At 38.7% G+C, this 25,161-nt stretch overlaps 1 protein-coding gene and 1 non-coding gene across 4 annotated transcripts; both read right to left on the bottom strand.

The window, feature by feature from the left end:
- Positions 1-1,403: 1,403 nt before the first annotated feature.
- Esco2 (establishment of sister chromatid cohesion N-acetyltransferase 2) lies at positions 1,404-25,161 on the bottom strand. 3 transcript variants are annotated; one of them, XM_045131775.1, is made up of 11 exons: positions 25,058-25,161; positions 23,012-23,081; positions 20,366-21,152; positions 17,680-17,746; positions 15,040-15,097; positions 13,249-13,375; positions 11,724-11,855; positions 9,779-9,868; positions 7,992-8,135; positions 5,499-5,674; positions 1,404-2,956 (listed from the first exon to the last, which is right to left on the bottom strand). In XM_045131775.1, exons 2-11 carry the CDS (start codon positions 23,062-23,064, stop codon positions 2,824-2,826), a joined length of 1,767 nt encoding a protein of 588 aa, XP_044987710.1. In that variant the 5' UTR covers positions 23,065-23,081; positions 25,058-25,161; the 3' UTR covers positions 1,404-2,823. The 3 variants fall into 3 exon arrangements, with proteins under 3 accessions (XP_044987710.1, XP_044987711.1, XP_044987712.1); XM_045131776.1 differs by lacking the exon at positions 1,404-2,956 and adding an exon at positions 5,092-5,208; XM_045131777.1 differs by lacking the exons at positions 1,404-2,956; positions 5,499-5,674 and adding an exon at positions 6,797-7,013.
- LOC123453923 lies at positions 6,836-6,972 on the bottom strand. Its single transcript, XR_006633093.1, has one exon. It is a non-coding gene; the product is annotated as a small nucleolar RNA SNORA2/SNORA34 family (small nucleolar RNA).

The raw sequence follows: 25,161 nt of genomic DNA, 5'->3' as shown, positions 1-25,161 counted from the left end.
GCTTCACAATGCTGGGATGAGCATCCAACCAAACCTAGTTGTGGGAGGGATTTATTTCAAGCTCACAGAATACAGGGGAAATTCCTTCTGATGGCAGAAAAAGCTGGCTTCCATACTTCCAAGCAGACCAGCCAGCAACACCAAAAAGCAGCAAGCATAAACCAGCAGCATCCAGGAACCCCAGAGCTCAAACCTCTCACTGTATCTCTGGACTGGAATTCAGATCTGATCCATAGCACATGTTTGGGCTGGACCCCAGAATCTGTCCCCCAAGTGACACCTCCTCCAGCCAGGCAGCAGAAGACCCAGGTTACATGTTTTACTAAAACACCTGAGTCTACATTCACACTACCACATATGGCATGCAGTTAAGAGACTAGAAGTAGGGCTGGAGAGATGGCTTAGAGGTTAAGCGCTTCCCTGTGAAGCCTAAGGACCCCAGTTTGAGCCTTGATTCCCCAGGACCCACGTCAGCCAGATGCACAGGGGGCACAAGTGTGTGTAGTTCGTTTGTAGTAGCTGGAGGCCCTGGCGCGCCCGTTCTATCTGTAGCTCTCCAATAAATAAAAATTTAAAAAAAGAGAGAGGTACTTAAAATACACATCTAAGACATAAAATGAATCAATCTATACAACTATACCTGAGCCCAAAGTGGGATTATGTGCAAGTCATTTCTTGGGGCACAATATTTTTATAGTAAATGAGTAGTTGTATTTTGCTTGTTTTTAAAGAATACTTATTTTAACCTTTTAAAAATATTTTTTTTTTAATTTTGTTTGTTTGTTTATTTGAGAGAGGAAGAGAGAATGGGCGTGCCAGGGCTTCCAGCCACTACAAACAAACTCCACCCCCTTGTTCATCTGGCTAACGTGGGTCCTGGGGAATCGAGCCTCGAATTGGGGTCCTTAGACTTCATAGGCAAGTGCTTAACCACTAAGCAATCTCTCCAGCCCATCTTTTAAAAATATTTACTTATTTGAGAGAGAAAGAGAATGAGCATGCCAGGGCCTCCAGCCACTGCAAACGAACTCCAGACATAATGTGACACTTTGTGCATCTGGCTTACATGGGTCCTGGGGAATCAAACCTGAGTCCTTTGGCTTTGCAGGTAAGTGCCTTAGCAGCTATGCCATTTCTCCAGTCCAAATATTTATTTTTTATTTTATTTCATTTTTTCGAGGTAGGGTCTTTATCTAGCCCAGGCTGACCTGAAACTGGAGTCTCAGGGTGGCCTCGAACTCACAGCAATCCTCCTACCACTGCCTCCTGAGTGCTGGAATTAAAGGCGTGCGCCATCACACCCAGCTCAAATGTTTATAATGACAAAAACAATTTAACAATATATCTGAGCACTCAACTGCATAAGAGACCAAAATGTCAAGATTTATTGCAAAGACAGCAAATGAGTATTAATAAAACTTTTAATAAAACATTTAAAAGAATTAACAGTAGTGCAGAAAATATCATTAAAATGTTTATATAACTACACACATTTTAAAACATCTCCATTAGTTGTAGAAGCCAGGGATATTAAATTTTGAAACAGTTAACTTTGAAATACAAAGGATCGTAGATGAACACAGAGCAAGACAACTTGGAAAATTATTTCTTAAAAAGTCTGATTGTCAGAAAGCAGTTACATTACCTTTTGCTTTACAAAGTGAGTATCCAAGATTTACCCTGGAAAGCACATGCACAGCTGGGAATATAATATTACACAGTATCATTGTGGCATCTGGTTTATTATTTTTGTTAGGCAAAGCACTCTACCACTAGCTAGATCCCCAGCCTGGTCCATTACTTTTGATAGATTTCATACCCTTGATAACCTTCTGTTACCATGTTTTGTAATGATATTTGCCAATTAAGGTGTACTTTTTTGTGATGTTTCAGGCAGGGTCTCATTTTGTAGCCCAGGTTGTTCTGGAGCTTGTGGCAATCCTCCTGCACCAGCCTCACAAGTGCTAACATTAAAGGGGTGAGCCACCATACCTGGTCAAATGAGACATATTTAAACAAAAACATATGAAGCCAAATTAATCAATCAATCCAACTAGGCATCCATTTTACTAGTGACTTCAATTACTAAGTTGCCTAAAAATTAGTACCAGCATTCTCATACAAAAAAAATAGATGAAATGACAAAATGATCATGTATAATTTAATAAGGTCTCACATCTGATTAACTTGATTGTTTAGCTGATTAAAATACTAAGCTATAGAATTCTGTTTTAAATGTACATGGGATATTGTCATTCCTTACTATCTTAATACAAACCAGAATTTCAAAACTCTCATCCAATATCTAGGCCTGACCCTGCTTACCTTCTGAAATCAGACAAGAGTAAGCATGACAGAACACTGTGTAAATATATACCCAACTGAGTTGCTACAGAATATGCCTGAAAAGAACTATGTAAAAGAGTGCAGGAATTGCCATTAAAAATTGGATATGGAAAATTACTTGCCTCAGTTTAGAACTACGTCTGCTTCTGATGGGCATGACAATACACTCCTGAGTCCGAAGTAAGTTCATACTACTTATTGCTCTGCCAGTAATCCTACTTAGGAAGCACCACTGCTTTCAAGTTGCAACTATAAAGTTTCATAATTAAGGATGTGGAGTACACCCAAATATATTTTCTTTGTATCCCAAATAATTTTGAACAAATTTACTCCTAGCTTTCTAACAGAAGGAACAAAACTGGTATACAAATTTGTGTATCAGTCTCAGTAACTTTCATTTTGATAACAGTTTACAGTGTATAAGGACCCATCTGAACTTATAAAACATGGCACCTGTTTTATGACTGCAATCAGCTTCTAACTATGAAAATTATATACGAGAAAATTAGGAGTATTGCAGTACTTGGTTGCAAATAACTTGCCATCTGGAGTCGGGTCAGAAAATGCTATTTCATTAGTGCTGAGAAAGCAACCAAACATGAAGCAATTCCTAAAAAAGAGGAAGAGACTATCAACATTCTGATTAAACCTGAACACAATTTAAAGAAATACTCCTGACTAAAATCATTATTTTTTTGTTAGAAAATGCTTGGGATTTTAGTGATAAGAACCTAATGATATCATCTCACAGATGAGAGAACTCGAGATCACAACCAGTTCTGAATTAAAGAAAAAAAAAAAAAAAGTAAGCAGCTAGTAAGAGGTGTTGAAAATTAGAAGGCACAGATGATGGAATTGACCATCACCAGTCTTATACATGTGCTACCTTGTGCATCTGGCTTATGTGGGTCCTGGGGAATTGAACTGAGGTCCTTTTGGGGCAGCTTCACAGGCAAGTGCCTTAACTGCTAAGCCAGGACTTTTTTTGTGTGTGTGTGTGTGGGGGGGTGGGTTTCAAGGTAGGGTCTCACTCTAACCCAGGCTGATGTAGAATTCACTATGTAATCTCAGGGTAGACTAAAACTCATGATGATCCTCCTACCTCTGCCTCCCAAGTGCTGGGATTAAAGGCATGTGCCACCATGCCCGGTCCTTTTTGTTGTTTTTAAGTTATATTTATTTATTTATTTATTTATTTTTGTTTTGAGGTAGGGTCTTGCTTTAGCCCAGGCCTGGATTCACTATGTAGTCTCAGGCTGGCTTCAAACAGCATTCCTCCCTCCCTCAGTCTACAGAGTGCCTTTTGTTTTTGGGAAAAGGTTTCACTATGTAGTCTAGGTTATACTTGAACATATGACACCTCTTCTCTCTACCTCACAGATACTGCCAGTATAGGTATGTGAAATCACAGGCAGTCTCTACTACCATTCTCTCTCCTCCCTCCAAGTAGGCTGACCTAAAATTTAACTATGTAGTCCCAGACTGGCTTCAAACCAACAGTGATCCTCCTGCCTCGGCCACCCAAGTGCTGGGATTACAGTGCACCATGTCTGGCTCCCCTACCACCAATTTTAACCACAAACTTTATTTTAAAGGGGCCAACATTGAAGGATACTCTATAACTGACTATGCTTTAAAAATTATTCATTTGTTTACAGTTATCTGCTTGTGTGTGTGTGTGGGTGTGGGTGTGCCAGGGCCTCTTGCCTTTGCAAATGAACACTAGATACTACTATTTTATGTCTGTCTTACGTGGGCAGTTTAAGAATAAAACTCAGGCCAGCAGGCAGTGCACGCAAACACCTTTAACGACTGGGCCATTTTTTCTTAGCCCCTGTCTATACTTTTTATGATGGTCATGTCAATTTAATGAAGCTCTAGATGACCTAGTACAGCACAACTCTGTGTATGATGTCTGGACACACTAGATTATGAGCATTCCGATTTATCTTTTGCTGGATTTACAATATGGCATTAGGAAGTAATAAAAGTAGGTGGGTGTTTAAAAATAAGTTATGCATATATGTGGAAATTGTCAAGAAATTTTTCTTTTTTTTGTTTTTTTGAGGTAGTGCCATGCTCTAGCCCAGGCTGACCTGGAATTCACTATGTAGTCTCAGGGTGGCCTCAAACTGATGGCAATCCTCCTACCTCTGCCTCTGAAGTGTTGGAGGTAAAGGTGTGCACCATCACACCCAGCTCAAAAAATGTTCTTAAAGGGCTGCAGAGATGGCTTAGCAGTAAAGGTGTTTGCCTGCAAAGGACCCAGGTTTGATTCCATGCATGTGTCTAGAGTTTGTTTACAGTGGCTGAAGGCCCTGGCACACCCATTCTGTCTCTCAAAGAAATAAAAATTCAAAACAGAGAAATTTTTTTTTTTTTTTTTCTAGGTAGGGTCTCACTCTAGCCCAGGCTGACCTGGAATTCACTCTGTAGTATCAGGCTGGCCTCAAACTCACAGCAATCCGCCTAACTCTGCCTCACAAATGCTGGGATTAAAGCCGTTTGCCACCACGCCTGGCCTTTTTTTGGATGTTTTGAGGTAGAGTTTCACTCTAGCCCAGGCTGACCTGAAGTTAACTATGTAGTCTCAGGGTACCCTCGAACTCATGGTGATCCTCCTAACCTCTGCCTTTCCAGTGCTGGGATTAACGGTGTGCACCACCACACCTGGCTTAAATATTTTTACAGAAAGTAGATGGGACTCCATTAGAGGACATAGGTCACTTGAGCCATGTACTTGGGAGCTAAATCTTGCCTACCTCCTTCCTGTATTTCCCTTTCTTCACTTCCTGGATGTCATGAGAGATGCTTTTGCTATCCCAATACCTGCTCTTCCGGGGCGGACTGACAGTTCTGAAACTGAAAATATTCTGCACTTAAGAATTATACACTGAGCCAGGCATGGTGGTAAATGCCTGGAATTCTAGCACTTGTCAGGCAGAGGCAAGAGAATCACATTTCAAGGGTAGCCAGGGCTAATATGTTAAGAAGTTATTTTCTTCCAATGCCAACATCTGCCTTAGCCTGAGTTTGACAGTATTTATCCAGAGTGTTTTACCAATGTCCTTCCTGTTGGCTCATGAGCCACGAAAGTTTCTGGGAAAACTAAACAATCCACGGTTCAAGGCCTGCATCTACCTGTTTCTTACCTGACAGTATCTACCAGTCGTCTCGCAATGCGTTTTCTTCTTTTCAGTCTGAAAACCCATATTCTACTTATCCCACAGATGGCAGGTTCTGGTACATCTGAACATTGCCAAGCTCTAGAACATTCTTTAGAGCTTGAGGATTCTGGTGCAGCTGGTTCAGACAGGACACGAAAGGCCTGCAGTGATATAGGAGAACTTACAGCTAAAAACACAAAAGAGTTCATATTTCCAAGAAACAACCCTTAAACAAAACCTATCAATCGATTCCACAAAAATAAAAATTCTTGCCAGGCATAATGGTGCACGCACTTAGGAGGCCAAGGTGGAAGGATCAAAGTGAGTTTGTAGCTACCCTGAAACTATATAGTGAATTCCACATCAGCCTGGATTGAGACCCTATCTAAAATCACACAGACACACACACAAAACATGCAAAGAAAAAGCGGCATAAAACTAGTATTTTCTTTCTATCATCTCTATCTATCTGTCATCTAACTATCACCTATGAGAGAGCGTGTGTGTATGGGTGCATCAAAGCCTCCAGTTGCTACAAATGAACTTCAGATGTGTGCACCACGTTATGCATGTGACTTTATATGGGTACTGAGGAACTGAATCTGGGCCATCAAGCTTTGCAAGCAAGCACTGATGCCATCTCTCCAGCCCCAAGACATGTTTTTTACACAATTTCTTTGATGGTTACATCTTACAAAACTATATTAAAATATGTAAACCAAGAAATGAACATTAGTAGAATGTATGTACTATTGTTGACATTACATCATATGCGTCTTGAATGCACTTAGACACAACTACCATCAAGACATACATCATTACAGTCTTCTGCTTTCTCTCTACCATCCCCCTCAGGAATTACCTCCCCCAATCCCTGGCAGCATTATTTAATACAGCATGTATAAAATATATAAAATTGGCTGTGTTTCATGCTACACACTACCCTTAAGAACCATCCACCTGTTCCTTTAAAAAATATATATATTTATTTGAGAGAGAGAAAAAAGAGAGAATGGGTGCATCTCTAGCTACTGCAAACAAACTGTAGTCATGTGTGCCACCTAATGCAGCTGGCTTACATGGGTACTCGGGAATCAAACCTGGGTCCTTAGGCTTCACAGGCAAGCACCTGAACTGCTAAGCCATCTTTCCAGCCCCAAGTTCCTTTTTTATTTTTGTAAGTAGTAGTATTCCACTGCATGGCTGTACCATCGCTTTTGTAAGTACTCTAATAGTGAAGGTCACTATAATTGTTTGCAGGGTTAGCTACTTCAAATAAAGTTGCTATATACACTGTGTACAGTTTTTTGTTTCCTCTAGTCAGATGTTTCTTTCTAATGAATTGACCATTACATTTTCACGTTTCTGAAATAGCCAACAGACCATAGAAACAGGTTTCTTCAGGCTCCTCTTTGAAAACAACAGTTTGAACAAACTGCCAGCCTTGATTCCGAGACAATGTGTACAGGTTTTGGTTTGGATTTGTTTTCTTTCATCTCTCTAGAATATGACCACAGGGTAATAAGGTAACTATATGTTCATATTTTTTGGAAAGTATCAAACTTTCTCCAGAGCAGCTACAACATTTTATATTTCCACTACGTGTTATAACTAGTTTCCCTGAATCCTTGCTAACATTTGGTACTGTCATTTTTTTTAATAATAGACCTGCACTAATGGGTATGCATTTGATTGTTTGTTTACTTGACAGATGTGCCACTTTGTGCAAACTGCTTTTCTTTGAGTTCTTTAAAAAGTTTCTAAGGGAAACTTTTCTTTAAAACACTGCTAATTAGTATCTGTGGCAGTTTGATTCAGGTGTCCCCCATAAACTTAGGTGTTCTGAATGCTAGGTTCCCAGTTCATGACGATTTGAGGATTAGAGCCTCCAGGAGGTAGTGTATTTTGGAGGGCAGGCTTATCAGTGTTACAGCCAGTTTCCCCATGCAGTTTGGCACACTCTCCTGTTGCTATTGTCCACCTGATGTTGACCAGGGAATGATGTCCACCTTCTGCTCATGCTGTCGTTTTTCTCTGCCCTCGTAGAGCTTCCCCTCGAGCCTGTAAGCCAAAATAAACCTCTTTTCCCCAGAAGCTGCTCTTGGTTGGGTGATTTCTACCAGCAATGCGAACCTGACTGCAACAGTATCTAAAGAAGATTTCTAATTAAGGAATGTATAATGACTATTTTGTCAAGTATATCCACTAATCTGTATGTTCAATAACTGTATTTACAGACTTTATGTAAAATCATATTTTTATAGTTCCAGGTATTGAAATAGAGTACATGAACATAAGACTGACTTATTCTGCTTATATAAGGTAAAATACCAAATATAATGTAAATGAATTCAGTTGTAGTCAAGGATATTTTAATAGAAAAGTCATTAATGGAAGTCTTAGATGCTTCCTAAGCCTTCTTGCTACTACTTTATTTTTCTCACATGCTATGCCAGTAATGTAAGAGACAAACTATACCTGTTTGATGGGCTCTGCAATTAAACATCCAACTACCCTTTTTTCATCAGATATAAAGAGAAAAGTTTTGGTTTTGTTTGAACATTTAGGAACAACTTTCTGGAACCCCAATTCATGATCAACAAGTTCTTGGACATCTTCAACCTAATGATGTTAAAAGGAACAAAACATAAATGGTTTTAAAAAGCACAAGAAAAACAAAATATATTTCCACAAGACATGAGTACCATCAATTAGCTTCTTTTTATCTGTATTTCCTAAATTTACACAAATGCAATTATTTCAGGGTTGACACATGTATCTGGTACTTAGGACATAGGGCTTAAAAAATCTATTTTAACGATGATCATATATTCCAGAGAGAAGCTCCCACTAGTCTTTAGCCCAGAAGAGTGGTTACACTCATCAAAATGCCTCTTAACTAATTATATTTATACCCCTTAATCCATGATAACCTCACTATTAGTTAGAAATATCTGTTTCTTTTCGTTTATTTGTTTTACAGAAGGCAGTGAAAACCAGGGAGTGAAACAAGATCAGTCAATAAAATAAGACAAGATAACCACTGCCTACCAGGAATGACAGGTAATGGGCACACTGGGGCCTCTTGCCAACTGTAAACCAACTCCACATACATGTGCTACTGTTATGCATCTGGATTTATGTAGGTCCTGGAGAATTAAACCCAGGCCATTAGGCTTTGCAAACAAGTGCCTTTAACCACGGAGCCATTACTGCAGCCTGGAAGTGGCAATTTAAACCTAAGTGCTGCTTTCACTGCTAACCTAGAAACCCGCCCCAGGGAGATGGCAATAGACACTGAGGACGCTCATAACTCATCAAAGCAGAAACCAAGAAGTTGGAGACAGCTTAACACTAAAACACCTGCCAAGGCTCAGGAAACATGGTGTAAGAGGGAGCAGAAATACTGTATGAGCTACAGAGTGAGAAGGAGTTATCCTGAGGCACTCTGCAACCCTGCCCCATTGAAGAGGACTCTCAATGGAATGGAGATCTGGAGGTCAGGAGAGAACAGAGGAGCATAACACAGGGGAATGCGACCATTGTTCATATAGCAAAAGTTCATAATAAAATTAAAACCTAAAGAAGACTTTTAGTGAAATTTAAAATCCTAGGGGTGATAAGTTAGGAGGCACCAAAATATATTTGTTTTAGCCGTATTTATTGTTCTTGTGGGCTATACACTCAATTCAAGAAATACAGGCAACACCAATATAAGAAATAGATTGGACCAATAATTTTCCAAACCTGAAAAGCTTAGTTTATCCTCCACAGTGGAAGATGAAGATATAAATGAGCTATAGGTGGTTTATATAATCTCTAACAAAGACACTTTTATTTGTCTTGTAATTTTATTTTATTTTCCTTTGAGGTAAGGGTCTAACTCTAGCCCAGGCTGACCTGGAACTAACTAACTTACTCTGTAGTTCCAGGTGGGCCTCAAATTCATAGTGATCCTTCTGCCTGTCTCTTGAGTGCTGGAATTAAAGGCAATGACCACCTTGTGCCTGTGGCTTACATGGGTAAGGAAGAATGGAACTTAGGTTCTTTAGGTTCCATAGTCTAGCACCTTAAGTGCTAAGCCATCTCTCCAGCCCTTTAAAAAACATTATTTATTTTCTATGCTTATTTTATATAAACCACTAGTTACTACCCTCAAGCACTCATCAAGGTGGCTTATTTATCAGGAAGAAAGTGTACAATTCAACATAGGCTGTTTTCTTTGGGGTAAAGGAAGAATAAGAATCAAAGATAAGAGTCCATACCTTTCTGAGAGCATAGCTTGGATCACGTGGCAGAACCAACACAATCTTTCCATCCCAAAACTCTGCTACCACACGTTCTCTTTTCCAGCCCTGCCAAAAGGATGGTTGGAGGTGTTAATTTATAAACAACAACAACAACAAAACTAGAAGCTTGGTCTGGAGGCAGTGAAAGGACTATAATGGCTGACAAAAAAAAAAAAAAAAAAGATGAAATCCAATTAAAATAATAAGGCAGAATATATAAAGGTCACAAAACCAGGTGCCCTGAAATAAGACTTAATATGAGACACATGTGTAAGCAAAGTCAAATAAAGCCCCTTTATAGGTTCATAAATAAAGAAATGTTGAACTACTTGAGGTAGGCATGTGGGCAAGTAGGCTGTTCCAAGAGAAGTTTACAAAAAGGGTACAACTGGACTAAGGAGTGACAAACCCAGGCAGTCACAAGGCCCAAATGCCTTCTCCTTTCAGCAGCTCAGCACAGATCTGACCCAGTTAACCTGAATTAGCTCTGCAGGAAGGGTACAGAAACTCTTATCCTTACATTTCACCCTCAGTGGGTCCATGTGCTTATTCCTAAGCATGGCATAAAACACAATAGGGATACAGATCCAGAGAGCCCACTAATTGCACTAAGTTAATTCTCTACTTAATGGTTTCCATCCGTGAACCTTATCGGTGTATGTGCTGTAACCTGTGTGCATGAGTATCATCCTTACATTTCTGTCCCCTATACTTGATTACAAACCACAGGCTGTCTTAGGGCTTTAGAATCAATCTGTAGCAGTGCTTTAACGAACGAAGGGATATGACACCTGGAAAGGGTTTTCTAACTTGATATGATTTCAGTCATCACGGAGAAAATGGTCACTCTAGGCAACATAACCAACCAAATAAGCAAAGTTGAAGACAATAGCAAAATCTGGTGGAACTGACTGAGAATCAAGTATTTGGAAGCCAGGTATTGGTGGTACATATCTTTAATTACTCAGAGGTAGAGCTTGAGGTCACCCTGAGACTACATAGTGAATCCCAGGTCAGCCTGGGCTAGAGCAAGACTACCTATAAATAAATAAATAAATAAATAAATAAATAAATAAATAAATAAATAAATAAATTTAGGGGTCAGGGTCGGAGCTATCAATCAATTAATTAATCAATCATCTGTTTTACTTTTTCTTTTGTTGCTTTTTCAAGGTAGGGTCTAACTCTAGCCCAAGGTGACCTGGAATTCACTTTGCATTTTCAGGGTAGCGTTGACCTCACAGCAATCCTCCTGCCTCTGAGTAACAGGATTCAAGGTATGAACCACCACATGTGGCTGTTTTGTTTTCTTGAGACAAGGTTCCATTCTGTAGCCTAGACTGGCTTGGAACTTACTATATACCTTAGATTAATCTTCAACTCATAGTGCTTCTTCTGTTTAGATTACACCTTTAGTTTTAAGGACAAGGAAACTTTTAATGGCAATGAAATATTTGTAGGTATTTAGACTTTTCAATAGCTAATTTTTTTTTTTTTTAAAGGCAGAGTCTCACTCTAGCTCAGGCTGACCTGCAACTCACTATGTAGTTTCAGGGTGGCCTCCCAAGTCAGTGATCCTCCTACCTCTGCCTCTCAAGTACTGGGATTAAAGGTATGCACACCACACCCAGCTACAACAAAAGACTTTTTTTTTTTTTTTTTGAGGTAGTGTCTTGCTCTAGTCCAGGCTGCTCTGAATTCACAATTCAGGAATTCAAGGTGGCCTTGAACTCACAGTATGGGTGCTGGCACATGGATTGCACCCCCCCCCACCTTTTTTTAGGCAAGGTCTCCCTGCAGCCCCCAGGCTGGCCTTGAACTCAGGGTGATCCTCCAACTTTGTCCTCCTGAGTGCAAGGACTAGAGTGTTAGGTCTAAAGAGTGTGCCACCACACCCAGCTTGAAAGACTCTTTGACTTACCACATATTTAATTCCCTCCAGAAATCTGTGGTGATAGTGAGCATGTTGCATTTCATCTTCAGGGCTGGAGGCAGTATAGATCATGCCACAAGACTTACACATAGTCGTCCCAAAATGTTTCTGACCTGCATCCTGTGATTAAAGAACACACACAAACATGAGAGTCATGTCAATATTACCCCAAAAAGCTTGAAATTAGGTTCATGCAATCATCCATTCCCAGTTGTCCTTATTTTTCTTTTAGGCTTGCATAAGTGAACTACTCAATGAAGGTGGTTACTATATTCTCTTCATCACTCTCAAATGAAATGGAATGAGGAGAACTACAAAAGCAATAAATTAATGAAAATAATGAGTTTTCTCTCTAAATGGACAGTATACAAAATAATAATTTAAAAAAAACCTGGGCTGGAAAGAGAGCTTAGTGGCTGACACTTGCCTGTGAAGCCTAAGGACCCATGTTCAACTCTCCAGATCCCACATAAGCCACATGCACACAAGGTTTCCCATGTGTCTGGAGTTTGACTACAGTGGCTGGAGGACCTGGCATGTCAATTCTCGTTCTCTCATTTAAAAAAAAAAAGGGGGGGGGGCGCTGAAGAAATGGCTTAGAGGTTAAGGCACTTGCCTGAAATGCCAAGTGATCCAGTTTTGATTCTGATTTTACAGATAAAAAAGATTAATTGCCAGCCTCTGTATTCCAATTGGACAACTCAAAGCCTGGTATTATCAGGAGCATAAAGCAATGCTTCTTTTTTTTTTTTTCTTTTTTGGTTTTTCAAGTAAGGGTCTCACTCTAGCCCAGGCTGACCTGGAATTCACTATGAAGTCTCAGGGTGGCCTCGAACTCACGGCAATCCTCCTACCTCTACCTCCCAAGTGCTGGGATTAAAGGCGTGCGCCACCATGCCCGGCAAGCAATGCTTCATAAGAGAATAGGATTTGTAGATCTCAACTATTGAGGCAAAGTTTTTTTTTTTAAGGTAGGTTCTCACTCTAGCCCAGGCTGTCCTGGAATTCACTATGTAGTATCAGGGTGAGCCTTCTACTTCTGCCTCCAGAGTACTGTAAAAAGCCAGAAGTAAATATTTTAGGTTTTCAGACCATGTCTCCCATTTTTATCATTGTTTTATAATTTTTAATAGCTGGGCCTGGTGGTACAGGATTGCAATCCCAGCCACTTAGGAAACTGCAGGAGGTCAAAATCATTTTTAACTCTCAGACAGCATAGAAAAGGATTCAGTCCATGTCCAATTGGTCAAACCAAGTTCTAATTTAATGTAGTTAATTCCATTAAACTTTTGGTTGAAAAGTAATTATTCTTACCTAAAACGAATCATTCATTGGAATCCTACTAAAATATTAACATTGCCTAACAACCAGCTTAACAGTCCCTTGGCTAACTACCCAACAAAAGTGTCAATTTACAACTTAGAATATTTAACAATGCTGAGACAAATGTCTGATTGCATATTCTGCATGTGAAAGCCACACAAAGGAGGTGCTTTGTTTTGAATTTACTCACAATGAAGAACTGGTCTTTTGTTTCTTTATTTGAATCTCTGGTATTCACAATTTTCTGTACATTGGATTGTTTCAAGAAGTTAGTACATGTGACAGAACCCACAGGAGACTGCTCTTCCACTAGAGATCTGAAATACAAAAACTGTAAGTACTTACACATCAACAAGATAGTAATTTCTTCAACTAGTGCATTCCAGTGTCTAGACTCAAACTGTGCTGTTCAATGCAAGGAACTTTCCATAATTTATGGCATCAGATACAATTACATAGAGAATCACTTTGGAAGGTAACTACTCTGAAAAAGTTGTCCTAAGGCTTATTTTATTTTAACCTGATAAAGCGAATCCTAGGATAATATTTATCCATTTAAAGAAATCCCTATTATTCCACAATAGTAAAGTAGACTTTACTGTTGAGCATCGCAGACCCAAGGCAACCAGAGTCACCAGCAACTTTATACTTGATGCTAGTAAGTTCAAGTAGCGCCCTCATACTTTAAATTTTTAAGAACACAAATATTTTGGTCGAGTAGATATAGTTGGCTGTCCCACATATCATTAAAAACATATTTTAAAATCTAGAGTTTACTTGAAAATGTGTATTTACAGCTGAGTGTAGTGGCATAAGCCTTTAATTCCAACACACAGGAGGCACAGGTAAAAGGATCCCTCGTGAATTCAAGGCCAGTCTGGAACTACATAGTGAATTCCAGGTAAGCCTGAGCTAGAGTGAGACCCTACCTTGAAAAATAAAAAAAATTTACAAAACTGTATTTCCAATATCGTAAGTGACACTAAAAAGTCACTAAGACTTTTATTCGTTTGAAGAATCTTCTGACTGGTTGGAGTCAAATGACATTTGTCCTCTTAAATGCCGCAAGCAGGCTCCAGCTGTTCCCAGGCTACACCCAGCCTGCCTGATTGTAAGGCATTTCTATTTGTAGCCCTTGTCTTTGCATAAAAGGACTCTTGCAAGCTGGGCGTGGTGGCACAGGCCTTTAATCCCAGCTGTGATTTCGAGGCCACCCTGAGACTCCATAGTGAATTCCAGATCAGCCCGGGCTAAAATGAGACCCTACCTAGAAAAACCAATAAGTAAGGAAGTAAGTAAGTAAATAAATAAATAAATAAAGACTCTTGCATAAAAGGAATGCAAGATTTACAAGTAAAAGTAAATAGGCAAGGAAAAACTACTCTAAATTAGAAGTGCAGACAATTACTATCTAATGCTTTTAAGTCAAGCCTTAGTATTTGTCTGAAAGTGATTTCCAACTAATGTAACAAACATATAGCAAGAAATATGGCTTATTTTTTCATGACTACACACATAACACATATCCAACTAAAACCACAATTTCACTAAATATGTTTTTCAGGGAATATACTATTCCATTAAAAATGCCAGGCTTTTCTTTGGAGATGAGGCTGCCTTCTCCTCATTCTGGTCGCTGGACTCAAACATTTGGGCTCAAGTGATCTTCCTGCCTCATTGTCTCATTCATACTCCATAGGGCTGAATAAGACACTAGACATCTCCCCGCCCCCTTTTTTTTGTGAGGCAAGGTCAAATTTTGGGCCAGGCTGGCCTTGAACTCAGGGAACCTCCTACTTCACCCTCTCTAGTGCTGGGATTAAGGGCATACACCACCACACCTGACTTTTACTTTCAATATTATTTCCCATTCCCCAGAGTGGTGAAGAAAAACTGTTCTCCAAATTAAGTTGCCTTGTAAGAGAAAAAGGAATCCATGTAGTTAATAAAATCTGGGCATTAAAGCAAGAACATTTCCTACCTTTTTGTACTGACTGAAGATACACTGAAGATGGGATAGACAATGGACTTGGAAGAAACTGGCAAGGGGTAAAAAACAGCAATAGGTATATTACCAAGTAAAATCTAAACTTGAAACTAGAAGACTTCAATGGTTAATAAGCCAAAACATCCGCATCACCTGAATACAAGCCTTAACTATAACTAAACACATTACTGTATTGGCATGTAGATACAAGTAGTTCAAATACCAGTCTTCAGTAAACTGTGTTAGCACAATAGGCATTTATATTTAAAAAAATTATACATACTAACACTTTATGGAAAAGTTAACCCACAATGAATCATTAATCAAAATGTACCATATAGAAGGGCAGAATAAATCCTGTGGTACTCAGTTAGACACACTAACATGAACTTGTGAAAAGGAATACACACAGAAACAACTAGAGATATGTCTATATTAATGTATAACTCAAAGTCTAGGAAGCAGTTAACAGTAATATATTATTGCTAGTGTCTAAGCTTTTACAAAGGTAGTAGTAATGAAATATGCTAATAGTGGAAGAAATAAGTTGAGGGGTATATATAATTCTCAGAATTGTTTAATAACTTTTCTATAAATCTAAAAGTATAGAAAAGTAAGAAGCTTACTTTTTAAAGGTCAAAGTTAAAACAGCAGCATAATTTAAGAAAATACTAAGTGGACTATTTGTTTAAAAAATATTAATTTTGCAGTGAAAAATAATTAAAGCTCATCTTCTAAAAACAAGACCAAGGTAGGTGAGCCTTAACGGGCCTGAGTAAATTACTTAAATTTAATTCTCACAAAAAGAGCATAACAGAACCTACTCCCTAGGACTATGAAGAACTAAATGATATACTGCCTGAGTAAATTACTTAAATTTAATTCTCACAAAAAGAGAATAGAACCTACTCCCTAGGACTATGAAGAACTAAATGATATACTGTAGCTACTCAGTAATAAACTTCAGTCATTTGTATATGTTCATGCCATTATCTTTGTTGCATCTGTTTCATTTTATTCATTAAATATTTTCCTTTAAACTTAAGACTATGTGCTTGAATGAATTCATTTGAAAAGAAATGTATTACCATTGCAAAAAGAAACCATATTTTAATATACTCCATTATCTCAGTGGTGGGAGCACAACCCACTTGAAATTTATAACATATACTATCCCATTTTTAAAATTTATTTATTTGTAAGGAGAGAAGATGAGAAGAAGAGAGAAAGAGAATGGGTATCCTGGGGTCTTTAGCCATTGCAAACAAACTCCAGATACACACACTACTTTGTGCATCTGGCTCTATGTGGGTGCTAGAGAATCAAACCAGGGTTGTTAGACTTTGCAGGCAAGTGCCTTAAACACTGAGCCATCTCTCCAGCCCATTATTACGCTTTTAGCACTGCTTAGTATGTATTTAGTTAGCAGTCAGTAAATATTGGTAATAATGTATTTAAAAAAAAACCAATAATGTATTTAGTTAGCAGTCAGTAAATATTTCAGAATTACAAGTAATTCTATATACTATTAGATACTCTAAGGGTTATTATTCCAGATTATGCTTTTATTTTATTTTTTGTTCTTTCCACAATCTTCAGTTTCTTACAATAGTCAAGATGTCTATTTTTAGATTTTAATTCATTTCCAAAACTACAGATACAAATAAGGGGGTAAAATCTCAAGAATCTGATTGGAAAATGTTAACTAACCTCTTTACATATTCATAGCTTTAATATATACAGCTTTATTAAACAATGACACTATAAATTAATAATTTCACAACTCAGAGGAATTTTAAAAATTAAGATTAACCCTTTAGGATTTTTTCTTTCTTTTTTTCTTTTCTTTCTTTTGAGGCAGGGCCTCAGTCTAGCTAAGACTGACCTGGACCTCACTCTATAGCCCAGGTTGTCCTCAAAACAATCCTATTTGGGCTGGAGAGATGGCTTAGCAGTTAAGCGCTTGCCTGTGAAGCCTAAGGACCCAGGTTCGAGGCTTGGTTCCCCAGGTCCCATGTTAGCCAGAGGTACAAGGGGGCGCACACGTCTGGAGTTCGTTTGCAGAGGCTGGAAGCCCTGGCGCGTCCATTCTCTCTCTCTCTCCCTCTATCTGTCTTTCTCTCTGTGTCTGTCGCTCTCAAATAAATAAATAAATAAATAAATAAATAAATATATAAAAAACCCAATCCTATTTGCCAGGTGTAACCTTTAGGAATCTCTTCCTAGATCAACAAGCTAAATAGGTCCAAACAACAATCTCATGATTTCCAAAGCTCAATTTCAATGTCACTTTTATTGCTTAGCAAATTCTGCTCATAACTGGGCTTTAATCACAAATATAGTAACATAAATTGCTTGACTCCTTCCTATTATCTTGTGCAAGTAGGATTTTAAAAATGAGAATATCTAACTCTAGAGAACTTAGGTAATTTGGCCACAGCCAGAGATCAATTATGAATTAAGATTTTTCTGTCTAGCGTTTTAACTTAAAATTTCATATCCTGCTTTTCAAAACATACTGTACTGCTTGACCACAAGAAAGATACTGATAGGCACACTAGCTTTAAAAACAACCTAGAAAATATTGTATATGAATTTCATACTAACTATACATGTGAGTTTTCTCTTACTTACTCATCTTTTTCCCATCAAGCAATTTCTCGGAAGGAAAATTATTTGAAACTTCTGCATCTGATGAGTCCTGAAAATGAACAGGTTAAATTAAAACCATAAAGGAAATCCATTAACTCTTACTTAGTTTCTATTTTGTGAATGAATCTCAACGGATGTTTCTAAAATAGTACATTAAATTATACTGCATAATGTGAATTTTAAATCAATTTTCAGGCCTTTAGGAAAATTCCCTCTGCTAGTAAATGTAAATCATCTTATAAAAGAGCACAATGCAAAGTACAGAATAGGGCTGGAGTGATGGCTTAGTGGCTAAAGGCACTTGCTTGCAAAGATCAATGGCCTGGGTTCAATTCCCCAATACCCACATAAAATCAGATGCATAAAGTGGTGCACACATCTGGAGTTCATTTGCAGTGGCAGAAGTCCACTCTGTTTCTCTTGCATATAAGCAAATAAAAATAATTTTTAAATTGACCGAATTAAAGTTATAGATCATTTCTTTTATAATAATAAAATAATCTCAGAAAAAGTAAAGATGATAAAATAAAAAAACTTTCTCATACCAAACTGGAAAGGGACAATATTCATCATGATCTTAAAAAAATAAAAATCCAAAGACAGAAAAGTAACATTTTGGGAATCAGTGGAGGGTTTTCTCCCATAAAGGGTCTCATTTTCTTTTTTTTTTTTTTGGAGCAGGAAGTAGAAAAACAAACTTTGACAAACGTTACTAATTTACTACTAATCTTCCTGCTTGGAGAGAAAGAAAGAACAAAACCCTCCTCACTACACTCCTAGTCAATACCAAGATAACTCAGAAGAGGTGGGAAAAACCTGTTTACCCCCCTTACTAATGGTAGGTATTTAACAAAATCTTGAGAGAGGAAAGCCTAATTCTATAAATTTAAGATGCATAATAGCCTCACTTCTCACACTACTTAATAGAGATAGAACTGAATGCCTAGCCCCTTGAAGGGAAATTCAGAAAATAAAGATAGAAAATGGTAGTTCAGAGACTATTTACAATGTGGAGGTTGTATTTTCATTACTAAATTGATCAGAGAAATTGGGAGATTGTGAAACTAAACTTGTTTATTTTGCTGGATTGAGACTTCATTTTAGTTGGAGATGTACCCTAAATTTTTATTTTGTTATTTATTATTTATTTGTTAATGGGGGGAAGGGAAGAATGGACACTCCAGGGTCTCTAGCCACTGCAAATGAACTCCAGATACATGTGTCACCATATGCATCTGGCCCATATGGATTCTGGGGAATCGAACCTGGGTCCTTAAGCTTCACAGGCAAAAGCCATGACTACTAAGTCATCTTCTCCAGCTCCCCTAAATTGTTTTAAACCAAGGTAAATTTACATATAGTAAAATACATGGGCATAAAGTATACATTTCCATACAGCACTGACACATTTACATTTCCATATAACTAAAATTCCTATCAAGATGGGTTGGGGAGATGGTTCATGGATAAAGGTGCTTGCTTGCAAAGCCTGCTGATCCAGGTTTGACACGCCAGTACCCATGTAAAGCCAGATGCACAAAATGATGCATGTATATGGTATTCATTTGCAATGGCAAGGGCCCCTAGCTCACTCATACTCCTCTTCAAATAAATAAACAAATACCATTAAAGACAAGGGAGTTCTTTTGCAAGCAAATGCCTTTAACTGATGAGCCATCTCTCAAGCCCCCAAAGGGTATTCTTTCGTATAAACATAGTAACAATTACTTGTATTAGATTGCCACAGCCTAGCCAGCAAAAACATGTCTCCCATGATAGTACACCTGGCAATGTTTAACAGGAAAAAAAAAAAAAGACTTTTCTCTGATCTATATTACAGACAAGATAGAAGCTGCACACTCATACAGTTTAATATGTCAGCCTCCGGCCACATGTAGCTAATGAGAATTTGAAATATGGCTAGAATGAATTCAGATATATTGTAAGTGTAAAACAGATTTCAAACACATTTTGTACAAAAAGAGAAAATATCTGGTTAATAATTTTTACATTGAATACACTGAAATGATAACGTTTTAAATGTGTGGTTTAAAGAAATGTGAGCAGGAAAAAACTGAACTGAATATAGCTTGTGTCATATTTCAGCACAATATTTCAGGCTAGCTGTGTTGGCATACTCAAGATCAAATGAACAAGAACAGCAACTGTGAAAACAGTGTACAAAAGAAACAGAAGTTCAATGAGTATTATGTACAGTCATCAGTTCCAGGGACTGGGACTACAGTTTTACTAAAATTTCTGGTCACATTGTATGAGCTAAAACAAATGAACAAAAACTATTCTAACTGGGTGTGGTAGCATATGCTTTTAATCCCAGCACTTGGAAGGCAGAAGTAGGAGGATTACTGTGTGTTCAAGGCCACCCTGAGAATTTATAGTGAATTCCAGGTCAGCCTGGGAGAGTGAGACCCTGCCTTGAAAAACCAAAAAGCAAAGCTATTCTTATACAACCCCCCATCCCTAAAGCCCAAAACACCTTTGAATGTTTAGCACTTTTGGCTTTGTAAAAGCAGCCCTCCAAACTGTAAAGTGTTTTTTTTTTTTAAGTTTTGTTTTTTCTGTTTTTTTATGTATATATACTCTACAATGAAGTTTTATTATGTAGCCAGCTGTTTTTAAGTAATATATCTAAGGTTTTTTTTTTTACCTTTATTGATTTCTCTTCATTTTTACTTCTTGCACTGAGTCGCTGAATATTTAAATTCTCTTCTAGTAACAAGCACTTTGACACTTGCTGCTCAACAAAAGATTTTTCATGTACAGCCTCTTTATCAGCATCTTCAGACACTTCTGAATTATTTTTCTGCATGTGTCCCAGTGATGGCTTATCTTCCAGAGATGACTTTTTTAAAGGGATTTTTTTTCTACTAACAAAAAATGCTGCTCCACCCTGAAGTGTAACTTGTGGCTTGGTTTTTTGGCTTAGCACCCGAGGAATATTCAGATTATTTTCAGCGGGGTAACAACTATTCTCTTTGTCTGTAATTGGCTTATAGGGAATTCGATTTTGTTTGGAATTTTTAGAATTTCTTGACATGGGCTTGATATGCTTATATCTTGGATGACTTTTGGCAGCTAAACTCCTCTGTGGCTTTTTGTTTCTTTTCTTGGTACAGAGTAGCTTTCTCTGCAGTTTTTCTGTTATAATGGAAGATTTCTCTTCATTATTAGTTGTTAAGCAAGTGGATCTACTCTCTCTTATCAGTTTCCTCTCCAATGGATTGAGGTACCACTTATCCTTATTATAAAAAGATACGGTAGACATAGCAGATTTAAATGGTGAGCTATGACTGACAGAAGACAATCTATTGTTTTTAGTCGTTTTGAGTGGGCTTGAAGTGAAATAGCCTTGTTGACAGCAATGCTTTTCTTCCATTTTTTCACTGTTTTGACACGTGTTCAAAATTAATTTCTTTGATGGACTCTCTGATAAGCTATAAAAAGAAACAAAGTCTCTTGATAAGTTCATAATTTTACTTCAAAGTTTATTTAGTAGAACTACTAGTAAATGTCTTACTATAGCTCATATCAAAATAATACATCATCCTCCACCAAACAAGTATTATGTGGTAGGTTTTTTTTTTCTTTGGTTTTGAGGTACGGTCTCACTGTAGCCCAGGATGATCTGGAATTTAATATGTAGTCTCAGGGTGGCCTTGAACTCCCAGTGATCCTCCTATCTCTGCTTCTCTGCTGGGATTAAAGTGTCCACACCTGGCTATGTAGTAATTTTTAATGATTGAATTCTCAAACTCTGTATTTATCAAAGCATTGAAATATCTTTATAAAAGAACCTAAAAATAATGTTTATGAAAATGAACAGTGCTTACAAAGAAGCTCTAACCTACATCTAGAGTATTTCAAAACATTTTCTATGTCTAAGCCATATACACCTTTTACTTATATATTTCAACAGGCTACAAAAGTTCCCTATGATTAATTTTCTGTAATAAACTTACTTAGGAAGTAATTTGCATCTCTGGCATGACAGTGCAGTAAGTATGGGGTACTATAGTCTCTCCTTAATCCACAGGGGGTTACATTCAAAGACCCTCAAGTGGATGCTGAAAATTACAGATAGTACCAAATTATGTATATATAGTGTGTATATATGTATGTTTATATGTGTGCGTGTATATATATGTATATATATATATATATATATAACTCATTTCTATGATAAAATTTATTTTATAAATTAAGACTCAAAAAATTATCAGCAATAAAACAAGAACAAAATAGAATTATAATAATGAACTGTTATAAAAGTAATGTGAATGGCGCTAGAGGAATTAACGTACTTGACTGAAAAGCCAAAGGACCTAGGTTCAATTTTCCAGACCCACATAAGCCAGATTCACAAGGTGGAACATGCATCTGGAGTTCATTTGTAGCAGCTGAAGGCTCTGGTATGCCGATTCTCTCTCTCCCTCTCTCTCAAATAAATTTTTTTAAAAGGTTTTTTTTTTTTTTAAAGTTGTTTTTTTTTTTTTGAAAAGTAATGTGAATGTAGTCTTCCTTTCTCTCAAATGTCTTACCTTCATTGTACTTGCTTTTTTTGTTTGTTTTGTTTTTGTTTTTTTGAGGTAGGGTGTTGCTCTAGCTCAAGCTGAACCTGAATTCACTATGTAGTCTTACACTGTCTCTGAACTCAATGCAGTCCTCCTACCTCAGCCTTTCAAGTGCTGGGATTAAAGGCATGTGCCACCAAGCCTGGCTCCTGTATTCATATTTTTCATTTAATATTTTCAGACCACAGTAAACTGCAGGTAATTAAATCCTTGAAAAGTGAAACTGCAAATCAAAGGAATCATTGGGCATAGACTTTCTACCATTGCTTAGTAGAGATGAACATTTGCTCTATGCAAAATACTATGCTAAATATTACAGAAATGAGTGGAGAAAAGGAAGTAAAAAAGATTTGACATACTTCCCAGCCATAGCAAATAGCTCTTTCATTCCTCCAAAAGGACTAAATAATTTATTATAAAAGCTTACTGTGTCTGGCATGGTGACACACAACTTTAATCCCAGCACTTGAGAGGCAGAAATAGGAGGATAGCTGTTAGGCCAGCCTGGGACTACATAGTAAACTGCAGGTAAGCCTGGGCTACAGCAAGATCCTACCTCAACCCCCACCCCTGCCGCAAAATAAAATTAAAAAGAAAAAATAAATATATATAATCACCACATGGAAAAACTTCATACAAGAGTGGAAATTCTAAGAAATAAAAGAGAACACCACAAGATGGATTTTTTTTTAAAGAGTTTATATGCATAGCCTAAGACTTACCTATCACCATTCAATAAATGTTGCTTCCTCTTCCTTGGAGTAAAAGTTGCCATCTTTTAAAAGTGAATTCCTAAAAGCAATAGGTCAGTAATAAATAACCTAATTCATCAAATGGATAGAAAAACCACAATGCCAAAATTAGTTTTTCAAAGCAGGGTCTCACTTTAGTCAAACTGACCTGGAACTCACTCGGTAGCCCGAGGCTGGCCACCATGCCCAGCCCTTATAATTTATTTTTAAAACTTCAATTTTTCATTTATTTATGACAGAATGAATATGAGAATAGGAGCATGCCAGCTGCAAACAAACTCCAGCCACACACACCAGTCTATGGATCTAGTTTTTTTTTTTTTTTTAAATTTTTATTTATTTATTTGAGAGCGACAGACACAGAGAGAAGGACAGAGAGAGGGAGAGAGAGAGAATGGGCGCGCCAGGGCTTCCAGCCTCTGCAAACGAACTCCAGACGCGTGCGCCCCCTTGTGCATCTGGCTAACGTGGGACCTGGGGAATCGAGCCTCGAACCGGGGTCCTTAGGCTTCACAGGCAAGCGCTTAACCGCTAAGCCATCTCTCCAGCCCTATGGATCTAGTTTTAAGTGGGTACTGTGAAATCAAACCCAGGCAGGCTCTGCAAGTAACTACCACATCTCTCCAGCCCCATTTTTTTCCTTTTTAAAATTTATTTGCAAGGCAGATGGACAGACAGAAGGGGCACACTAGGACCACTTACCACTGCAAATGAACTCCAGAAGCATGTTCCACTTTGCACCTGGCTTTATGTAGGTATTGGGGAATCAAATCTGAAGCCCCAGTTATTTATTTATTTGTGTATCTGGCCTCTTGCAGTACAATAAACTAACACCAGGCCCTGGGGCCACTTTTTGGTCCAGCTTTGGTGGAAAGCTTGGGAATTGAACTCTGACCAGCTGGCTTTGCAAGCAGGTGCCTTTAACTTCTGAGTCATATTCCCAGTCCCAAATTTTATGTAAAAGCCTACAAAGTTTTCAGATAAGTGGTGGTACATAACATACTCAAAGAAAAAAGTGTGGCCTCAAACTTATGTAGCCACTATACTCGCCTTCAGAAATTTACTTAAAATTACTTAATGTTATTTAAAATTTTAAAAGTGTGACTGGGCAAGGTGGCTCACACCTTTAATCCCAGAACTTGAGAGGCAGTGGTAGGACGATCACTGTGAGTTTGAGAGCAGACTGGTACTACACAGTGAATTCCAGGTCAGCCTAGGCTACAGCAAAACCCTTCAGGGCGCTGGGAACAGCACAAAGTAGGGCTGGGGAGCCGGCTCAGGGCTTAATGACACTTGCAAAGCCTATCAGCCTAGAGTTCAGTTTCTCTGCGGACTGGCAGGGGTGTAGTTGTGCATGCCTACTCCCAGCCCTTGGGAGGCCGAGGTAGGAGTATCTCCGTGAGTTCGAGACTACATAGTGAATTCCAGGATCAGCCTGGGCTAGAGCGAGACCCTACGTCGAAACCGCCCCCACCCCCCGAAAAAAAGGTGCTGCCTGTTTCGGTCATTCTTTTCCAGTGGCAAATTGCACGCCCATTCCTGATCCTCCTGCCTCCGCCTCTTCAGCAATATCCTACCGACCTGCGCCACCACATCCGGCAGCCATTCCTATTCATATACATATTTTTCTCTCTCTCTCTCATGCACGCACGTAAGTAAAACATGTTTTTAAGCAAATGAGCCAGATGTGGTTTAATTGGATGGGAGGCCGAGGCAGGAGGATCCTGAGCTGGAGGGAGACCGAGGGAGCACAGTAGTAGCCGAGGGCAGGAGGCAGGGTCCCGCACACGCTTCAAGCTGGAAAAGCTTGAAAAAAAGCCTACCCAGGACGGCAGAGTTTTCCGCGGAATTCCCGACGGCCCGCACCTCCTCGCTCTCGGCACCCAGCTCGGGGGCGAAGGCAGGCGCGCGCGGGCCCAGCAGAACCGCCCGCACCCCGCCGGAGCCGAGCGAGGGAAACTTACTTCCCGTGGCTTCGGGCTCCAGCCTACGGCTTTTCCCTCAAGACACACTCACCTCCGCGTCCACGGCTTCCCGCGACGCTCGGCTCCCGCCCGCAGCCGCGACCAGCGCCCGGGAGCCTTCCCCCGTCCGCCCCGCACTGCCCTAGCTCCGTCTCC

The sequence above is a fragment of the Jaculus jaculus genome, chromosome 12 (genome assembly GCF_020740685.1).
Source record: "Jaculus jaculus isolate mJacJac1 chromosome 12, mJacJac1.mat.Y.cur, whole genome shotgun sequence".
Taxonomy (NCBI): domain Eukaryota; kingdom Metazoa; phylum Chordata; class Mammalia; order Rodentia; family Dipodidae; genus Jaculus; species Jaculus jaculus.
Note: the sequence above shows the minus strand (reverse complement) of the source record. Positions and strands in the feature narration are given on the sequence as shown.

Bases quoted from the DNA above. Each gene is read 5' to 3' on its own strand.
- Esco2 (XM_045131775.1), bottom strand. From the start codon at position 23,064: ATGGCAACTTTTACTCCAAGGAAGAGGAAGCAACATTTATTGAATGGT. The intron at 13,376-15,039 runs GTAGGAAATGTT...TTTGTATTTCAG, and splicing joins TCTTCAGTCAGTACAAAAAG to ATCTCTAGTGGAAGAGCAGT. The intron at 2,957-5,498 runs GTAAGAAACAGG...CCTCTTTTTTAG, and splicing joins CGACTGGTAGATACTGTCAG to GAATTGCTTCATGTTTGGTT.